This window comes from Piliocolobus tephrosceles, chromosome 3, assembly GCF_002776525.5.
Source record: "Piliocolobus tephrosceles isolate RC106 chromosome 3, ASM277652v3, whole genome shotgun sequence".
NCBI lineage: Eukaryota > Metazoa > Chordata > Mammalia > Primates > Cercopithecidae > Piliocolobus > Piliocolobus tephrosceles.
The window spans coordinates 115640919-115650585 of NC_045436.1; the positions used below are offsets into that span (position 1 = coordinate 115640919).

Sequence of the window (9667 nt, forward strand, 5' to 3'; positions counted from 1 at the left end):
TCTTTCTTTCTTTCTTTCTTTCTTTCTTTCTTTCTTTCTTTCTTTCTCTCTTTTCTTTCTCTCTCTCTTTCTTTCCTTCTTTCTTCCTTTCTTCTCTTTCTCTTTCTTTCTCTCTTTCCTCCTCTTTCCCCCTCTTTCCCCTTTCCCCCTTTCTCTCTCTCTCTCTCTCTCTCTCTCTCTCTCTCTCTCTCTCTCTCTCTCTCTCTCTCTCTCTCTCTCTCCTTCTCTCCCTCTCTCCCTCTTTCTTCTTTTTTTTTGTAATCTTAGCTGGCCAGAGCCCAAGACTTCCCAGCAGTATCTTAGTTTCCTCACCGCAGTTCCTCGCTGTCCACTTCAGGCTTCCGGACTGGAAGGACAGCCAGCGATAAAACGCGCCTGGTGAGGCTCAGGAGTCACTGGCCACGCAGACGCAGCCCGACTTTCCCATCGTACTAAGATCCTGCTGGAAACTCTGTGGCAACATGAGCTCTGCAGCCCAGTTCTGCGCCTCACGCCCAGTGCTGCTGTTTCTGGGATTGCTGCTCCTGCCAGTTGTGGTCGCCTTCGCCAGAGGTGAGAGCAGAAGCAAGGCTGTGAGGGCCGCCAGCGGCGAGGGGGAGTCCGGGAAGCCCTGGGGCTGGGGAGTCCTCTAGGATCATGATCGCAGCTACACTTAACCGAGCGCCTGCTGACTGTCCGGGCACAGTGCCAGGCGCTGCACCTGCACCTCGCACATGGTCAGCACAACTTCTGTCTGAGGGAGGTATGATTTACGGCTAAGGAAAAGAAGGCTGAAGGTAGTGGAGAAAGTTCCTAAAGTACCTCTGGCTACTCATGGAGTCACCATTCCGTCCCCTCTCCTCTCTTACCCCCTCCCTTTTCCCCTCAGCTGAAGCTGAAGAAGATGGGGACCTGCAGTGCCTGTGTGTGAAGACCACCTCCCAGGTCCGTCCCAGGCACATCACCAGCCTGGAGGTGATCAAGGCCGGACCCCACTGCCCCACTGCCCAACTGATGTGAGTCCTTGCACTGCATCATTCAGTGCCCCAGCTCCGTGCCTCCTCTGCCCATCCCTCTCCTTTTTAATGCCATTTGCAAACCTAAGGACTGAAGGTCACATCTCTTCTCTTTTCCTTGCCAGAGCCACGCTGAAGAATGGGAGGAAAATTTGCTTGGACCTGCAAGCCCCACTGTACAAGAAAATAGTTAAGAAACTTTTGGAGAGTTAGCTACTAGCTGTCTAAGTGTATGCATTTGCTATGTAATATGCTTTTTTTTTTTTTTTTTCCAGTTTCAATCTAACTGAGAAAGAACCTCTGATATTTGTGTTATCCTTATGATTTTAAATAAACAAAATAAATCAAATTGTAGTATAGTCAAAATACTTCTTAATAATAGTGCAAAAATTGTATTGACACATAATTTTATGGAAAAAAAATGCTGGTATTTTAAGCAAAAAGTATTTTGAAGGAAGGTTTGAATACTGGTTTTGCTTAGTGTTACGTGTTGGCTGATACATATTCATGCATTTACATGATTGCAGTACTTTATAGCTACAATTTACCTGGACTATTATTATTACCTTTGTCAATAAATATTAGGGCTTTTAAAAAAATTAAGTAAATAAATAAATCTCTGCTTTTATGCCCACAAATTCAGGAAATGAGGAGAGGTACTACATACTGATGTTTTTATTCGTCCCTCAGGAAGGCACTGCTCTACTCTGGGGAGAAAGGAAGTTGTTGCAATGTTGGTATATTAGTTATCTATGGCTTCTGTAACAAATTAACACAAACTCAGTGGCTTAAACAATACAAATTTATTATCTTGCAATTCTAGGGGGGTCACAAATCCCAAGTGGGTTGAACATGCTAAACTCAAAGTATGATCATAACTACGTTTCTTCTGAAGGCTCTAGAAGAGCATCTATTTCCTTTCCTTTCTCAGCTTCTAGAGGCATCTACATTCTTTGGCTTAGGGTCCCTCCAATTGATTTTCAAACTGTATCATTCCAACCTCTGCTTCCATTGTCACATCTCCCCTCTCTCCTCTGACCTTTCTGTCTCTAACTCTACCTACCTCTCATAAGGAGCCTTGTGAATACATTGGAACCACTTGGATAATCCAGAAACCATTTCCATTTCTAGATATTTAACACATCTGTGGAGACGTTTTTTGCCACATTAAACGACATATTCATAGGTTCCAGAGAGTAGGGCATGGGGATCTCAAGGGTGGGGGGCATTATTCACCCTACCACAATGGGTCAGAAGGCAGAGTCTAGCTGAGGAGTGAGAAGGCTGCAGCCTTTGCTCATGAGCTAATGTGATTTTTATCCAAGGTGACAATGTTTGTGTAGACACAGGATAAAAATCCTAAGAGAAAATAGAACATGGTGCCATTGGTGGTGGAAAGGGTAGGTTTTTAGGATGACAAACTAATTAGGATAAACATAATTTATAGATGCTTAGGAAATGCCAGAATATCATCTAAAATTCCCACACCCACATTGCAAGTTAGAGAGCATTATTCCCAATATAGAGATGAGCTGACAGTCTCAGGGAGGACACAGCTTGCGAGAGGCTGAGCAGATAAGTCTGACTCCCAACTCCCTGCTCTTGCTTTCACATTCTTCTGCCTTTCACACAGGCAAGTGGCCTGTTAGCTAATTCTTCAGACAGGAACTGTTCCATGAACTAGCTCTTGAAGGGGGAGTAGGAATTTTCCAGGGGGACAAAGGGAAGACAGGAACTGTCACCAGATGAATACTATGTAAAAAGGACACTAGATAATTAGGTCTTTTGCATGTTTGGACAATAGTTCATAGTTCTGCAGGGCTGGAATATCTATGGAGAGAGAGAGTGAAGCATGGTCTCTCAATTAATTTTCACCCCCTTGGTGTTTTTCACCTATGATACAACTTATGCACTGCTACCCATATTATTTATTCAAAACACAGATAGAAATATTTCACTCCCCTGCATAAATCATTCAAGATCAAAAGTCCTTAGCATGGCAGTCTGCACTGTGTCACACTCACTTTCCCACTGTGCCTTAGTTTTCTCATCTGTGAAACAGGGATATTATGAGTGGCTACTTCATAGATGATCATGAGGACCAAAGTCAATCAATGCTGGAATGCTGGTGCCTCATAAATTACTGCTTAAGAATTACCTTGATCTAACTATACTGAGAACACTTTTAAGTTGCCTCCTTTATCAGCAAGGGCATGGGAAGATGGCTTTTCTGCTGGGAAAAGCTCAAGTCACACAGCAGCTCCCTGTTGTTTCAACAGTTATGGAGTGATAAAGTTTAAATTTACTCAAACTCCTTGTTAGTTGTAAGAAAATGTCCACAAACTAGACACTTACTGCTTAGTCATGGGCTCTATCAGTAAAACAAAACCACCAAAGAATATTTTGTTCTTGGAAGCTGTTCTGCATTTTTGTAATTTTTCATTTTTTTCTTCTAAGGACTGTGGTAAAAATAGCTTCTCCTGTAATGTAAAAAACATTGAAGGTTTAGTTGGTTTCAAATATATATCCATATTTTTCTCTTTATAAAAGGCAATTCTTATTTATTGCAAAGAGCAGAAAATACAGATGAAATAAAAATATTTTTCATAACCTGTAATTTCACCACTCAATTTTTTATTTTTGAAAATCTTAGTCATTTGATATCCTTGCAAGTTGAACTGCTAGCTTTTAATAAAGTATTTATTTGTAAATACCATAAAGAAGAACACTTAGTAATTTATTTAATTATATTGCTATTAGTTAGGGAGCATTGCTGTCCAAATTTTAAGAGTATGAAAGCATGTCCCAGGGTAATATAAAATATTTTCCTTGGCTGGAGAACAAATGGCTAACTCATGTGATATTGCATTCACTTATACATATATAGTCCTGTGTATATTTATATTCACTGTGTCTATGTGTATATGAATGTATGCATGTTTTTCTACATCTTTACATACATATATACTCCTGCACACATAAAACAAGTTTACAATACAATACTTACACCTGCTTTGTACTATGCATCTTGATATTTTATTTTCTATCCTATCCTATCCTACCATATTCCACTTTTTAAAAGATGTTGGCCATAACTCTATAAAATGATTTTATAATCCACTGATGGATCATGATGTGTAGTTTTAAAGCACTAATCTAGTCCATTGATTAAAAAGTTAGGTTCTGATGGTCCATACTGGAGTCCACACTCCAAACAAGATGCATGGGGAGTCAGTAAGACCAGGATGCTGAGGACCAACTGCATAGTTAAATCTCCTGGTCTGTAGTTTTCCTTCAATTTCAATCTCCATCCCTGACCTAGGGTTGGAATCTCTGGGAAACCCATGAAAAATAGTTTCTGTGGTAAAGATGTCACACCAAACAGGATGTTGTCTGGACTGTTGGGATTCTAAGTCCTTTTCAGCTCGGGCTACCATTTATATTCATTACCCATCTACTTCAGTCATGTACATTCTAGTTGCTTCCTAATGCAAACTTAATAGAGGACTGAAAATACATTGATTGCTAGGAAGACTTGGATAAAAAGCAAGCATGTTCACAATTAATGGACTTAAGCAGCTGTTTTATACTTATTCCCTCTTTCCATATGGCTCTTTCCCTGTGAGTCCTGTAGATGCTGGCATTAGCCCAGTGAGCTTTTGAGTAAGTTTAGGTTATATCTCAACTTTGATTCTGTGTGACTCCAAGACTCCTCAGTTTCCTTATCTGCAAAATAAGGACAATAAGGTCCACTTCATAGGGCTCTTGGAAGGAATACATCACACTTATAATAGGACCCAGCACGAACTCGGACTCAGAATTGGAACCTAGTAAGTAAATAGGACTTTTATTCCCTTTCCTTGGAGTTTCACCACCAGAGTGTATAAGATTTGCAATAGTGACAGCCACAATCTGTGAGCTAGCAAGCAACCTGTTGACAACACAACCAACATGAACTTCCCTTGCTCAGAATCACAATCAAAAGCAGACAACGAGTTAAGAAAATTTTAACATGATAGACCAAGATGATAATTTCCACCTACAGTAACAAATAAAAGAAAATTAAATACCAAAACCACAATGTTAATGGGTTGTTTATGATGGCCGATTAAAACCATTTTATGCCTGCCTCTTCCACTTGGAAAAACCAGAGTAGTACATAGACAGTGACAATATGAGTACATTATTCAAGAGATGATGCTGGAATTCAACAGAGAAGTAGCAGGAGAAACTAAAAGCTGAGGAAGGAGAGGCAGCCTCCTTTCCCAGGATAGGCTGGGAGCTGGGAGTGACTTCCTAACACAGAGAAGGGGCAAGTAATATACTTCTAGCGGTTCATATCCCTACCGTGTAATAGTATAATCCTCGCCATGAGAGAGCCCTTTGACCCTCCCAAACCCTGAAACTAACATGAAGACCAGCCAGGAGACTGCCGGATGGAACTGCTCCAGGGAAGGAGCTCACACTAGGTTCCACATTCTTTCTGAGACCTAAGTGGCTACAGCAACTAGCTTCTGCCAACTTCATGCCATAGCATGAAGTTGGGACTAGGGCATTATGAAAACTTGGGTTGTCACTGCTGGGACAGGAGAGCAAGTAGGGATCACTCTCATTGCCAGGGCTAGGAAGTGAGCTAGGCCTGAGAGGCAGCAACTGATGCCAGGAAGTGAGTGATCTTAGGTAGGGTCATGAGGTGAGTGAAAGCTGCTCCTGGGACTTGGTTGCAAGCTGAATGAGGGCTCTTGAAGCCAGGGTAGGGGAGGAAAATCCCATAAGGACTAGGGTTTGAAGGGTTGCATGTTCCCCATCTGCCAGCACAAGGATGTGACCAAAGGGATGCCTCACCCTCTTCAGTGGCAAGACCTCAACAAAGCTGCTTCTACCCATCCTCATACACTCTGCCTGGGACCTGAGAATTGCTCTGCTCTTGCCCGCCATGGCTAGTGCCTACTCTCACCATCAGGGTGCCTGAGCACAAGCTATCCAACCTAGCCGCACCCCCACCTCTTCACCAAAGCACATAGCCTGGGGTCCCGGAGACTGTCCAACCCAATCCACCACCCTATGAACTTAAGTAACTCTTCCAGGGGCCTGGGGTGTGGTCTAAACTCCTAGCTGCTACCACCTCAGCTGGCACCTACCTCCCAAATGGATATCCTGTGGGCCTGGATACTGGTGCACCCAGCCCACTGTAGCCACTGCCAACATCAACACACACTGCTAGGGACCCAGAGAATCTTCTTTCCAGTGCTACTTTGAAGGCCCATAGCACACCAACAGCCCAGAGGCCTGAGAACCTGCCCACCAACTGATCTACCATTGCCACTACTGACCTCCAAGCATGCTGCCTAGAGGCCCAAGAATTAACACACTGGTAAAAACCAAGACATGTAGCAGTGTCCACTTCCCTAGGGCATAAAGGTAGGCATACTCAGCCAGCTGCTACCACTGCTGTGGCCTAAAGACTGGCCCACAAAACATACTAGTCCACAGCAAAATTTCACCAGTCTCCATTAATGACTGCACCCTAACTCACGAAGGAAATCACAAATACTACTAATGTTGTTTACAACCAAATAAATCACCCAGAGACTATGTTACTGTGTACCCAGAATCACAGCCAAAGTGCCCTACCCACTGAATACCATAGATACATTTTCAGAAAAAAGTCCTCCTCGGCCAGGCGTGGTGGCTCAAGCCTGTAATCCCAGCACTTTGGGAGGCCGAGACGGGTGGATCATGAGGTCAGGAGATCGAGACCATCCTGGCTACCACAGTGAAACCCCGTCTCTACTAAAAAATAAAAAAAAAAAAAACTAGCCAGGCGTGGTGGCGGGCGCCTGTAGTCCCAGCTACTCAGGAGGCTGAGGCAGGAGAATGGCGTGAACCCGGGAGGTGGAGCTTGCAGTGAGCTGAGATCCGGCCACTGCACTCCAGCCTGGGCGACAGAGCAAGACTCCGTCTCAAAAAAAAAAAAAAAGTCCTCCTCTACTAAAAGTAAATGTCAAAACAGGAAGAAGCAACTGTTATACTACATGTGAGAACATCAGTGTGGGCATGCTGGAAACAGAAAAAGCAAGAAAATACGACACCTCCAAAGGAACACATTAATTATCCAGCAATAGATCTTTTTTTTTTTCCCCCTGAGATGGAGTATGACTCTGTTGCCCAGGCTGGAATGCAGTGGCATAATCTCGGTTCACTGCAGCTCCACTTCCTGGGTTCAAGCAATTCTCCTGTCTCAGCCTCCCAAGTAGCTGGGACTACAGGCATGTACCACTGTGCCCAGCTAATTTTTGTATTTTTAGTAGAGATGGGGTTTCACCATGTTGGCCAGGCTGGTCTTGAACTCCCGACCTCAGGGGATCTGCATGCCTTGGATTCCCAAAGTGTTGGGATTACAGGCATGAGCCACCATGCCCGGCCAATAGATATTAATCAAAAAGAAAATTTCATTTCCCAATAAAGAATTCAAAATATTGTTTTTTACAAAATATTGATTTTTTTTTTTTTTTTTTTTTTTTTTTGAGACAGGATCTCACTGTGTTGCCCAGGGCTGGAGTACGGAAGTGTGATTTCAGCTCACTGCAACCTCCAACTCCTGGACTCAAGCAATCCTCTCACCTCAGCCTCCCAAGTATCTGGGACTACAGGCATGTGCCATCATGCTTGGCTAATTTTTTTTTTTTTTTCTTTTTTTGTAGAGGTAGGGTTTCACCATGTCACGTATGCTGGTCTCAAACTCCTGAGTTTGAGAGATCCACTCACCTCAGCTTCCCAAATTACTGAGGTGTGAGCCATAATGCCTGGCCAAAAACATTGATTTTAAGGGATCTCAGTGATATTCAAGAGAATTCTGAAAAATAATACAAAGAAACTTTTAAAAATTCAGAATATGAATGAGAAATTTATCAGAGATAGATATTTTCAATAAGAACCAAATAAAAAGTTTAGAACTGAAGAATCCATTAAAGGGAATACAAAAGACATTTGAAAGGGTCTACAGCAGACTAGATCAAGCAGAACAAAGAATCTTAGAACTTGAAGGTAGGTCTCTTGAAATAATCCAGTCAGACAAAAGTAAAGAAAAAATAATAAAAAAGAAAGAGCAAAGCCTTTGTGACATTTGGAACAACATAACATGACAAGATAAACAAATTATCAGTATTACTAAAGGTGAAGAAACAAAGATTAGAAAACCTATTCAATGAAATAATAGAAGGAAATTTCCAAAGTCTAGCAAGAGATTTCGACATTTAGATATAGGTGGCTGAAAGAATCCAGGTAATACAATGCAAAAAGGTATTCGCTATGGCTATCTAACATCAAAGTTATTTTTTTACTTTTTAATAACAGTCATTCGAACTACTGTGAGATGGTGTCATATTGTTGGTTTGATTTTCATTTCTCTAATGTTTAGTGATGCTGAGCCTTTTTTCATATGCTTTTCAGCCACATATATATCTTCTTTTGAACAGTGTCTGTTTATGTCATTTACCCGCTTTTTAAGGGAGTTGTTTGGCTTTTGCTAGTAAACTTCTTTAAGTTCCTTTTAGATTCTGGATATTAGACCTTTGCTGGATGCACAGTTTGCAAATATTTTCTCCTATTCTGTATGATGTCTATTTACTCTGTTGCTCATTTCTTTGCTGTGCAAAAGCTCTTTATTTTAATTAGATCCCATTTGTTAATTTTTGCTTTTCTTGCAATTGTTTTTGGTGTGTCACAAATCTTTTCCCATTCCTATTTCCTGAATGGTATTGAATTTTATCTTCCAGGGTTTATATAGTTTTAGGTTTTATATTTAAGTCTTTAACTCATCTTGAGTTGATTTTTCCATCTGGTCTGACGAAGGAGTTCAGTTTTGATCTTCTGCATATGGTTTGCCAATTATCCCAGTACAACTTATTGAATAGGGAGTCATTTCACCATTGCTTGGTTTTATCAGGTTTGTCAATGATCCAATTATTTTAGATGTGCAGCACTATTTCTGGCTCTCTATTCTATTCCATTGGTCTATATGTTTTGTTTTGTTTTTTAAACCAGTACCAGACTGTCTTGGTTAACATAGACTTATAGTATAATTTAAAGCTAGGCAACAAGCTACCTCTAGCTTTATTATTTTTGCTTAGGGTTACCTTGGCTATCCAGGCTCTTTTCAGCTTTTACATAAATTTTAAAACAGTTTGTCCTCTTTCTATGAAGTAAGTCATCGGTAGTTTGATAGAAATAACATTGAATTTGTACATTGCTTTGAGCAGTTCAGCCATTTTAACAATATTGATTCTTCCTAACAATGAGCATGGAAAGTTTTTCCATTTGTGCCATCTCTGATTTCTTTGAGCAGAGTTTTGTAATTCTAAGTGTAGAGATCTAATAGTATTCATAGGCATTTTATTCTTTTGTGGGAATTGTGAGTGGGATTGTACTCCTGATTTGGCTCTCAGCTTGACTGTTGTTGATGTACGGGAATGTTAATAATTTTCACAATTGATTTTGTATCCTGAGATTTTGCTGAAGTTGTTTATCAGCTGAAGGAGTTTTGTGCCAAGATGATGAAGTTTTCTAGATACAGAATCATGACATCTACAAACAGGGATAGTTTAACTTTCTTTCTTCCTATTTGGATGCCTTTTATTCTTTCTGTTGCCTGGTCAATACTATGTTAACTA

General features: G+C 41.1%; 1 protein-coding gene across 2 annotated transcripts; it reads left to right on the plus strand.

The window, feature by feature from the left end:
• The first annotated feature begins 235 nt into the window (after nucleotides 1–235).
• LOC111531294 (platelet factor 4) lies at nucleotides 236–1344 on the plus strand. 2 transcript variants are annotated; one of them, XM_023198517.3, is made up of 3 exons: nucleotides 236–552; nucleotides 869–995; nucleotides 1121–1344. In XM_023198517.3, exons 1-3 carry the CDS (start codon nucleotides 462–464, stop codon nucleotides 1206–1208), a joined length of 306 nt encoding a protein of 101 aa, XP_023054285.1. In that variant the 5' UTR covers nucleotides 236–461; the 3' UTR covers nucleotides 1209–1344. The 2 variants fall into 2 exon arrangements, with proteins under 2 accessions (XP_023054285.1, XP_023054284.1); XM_023198516.3 differs by lacking the exon at nucleotides 236–552 and adding an exon at nucleotides 564–742.
• Nucleotides 1345–9667: the final 8323 nt, after the last annotated feature.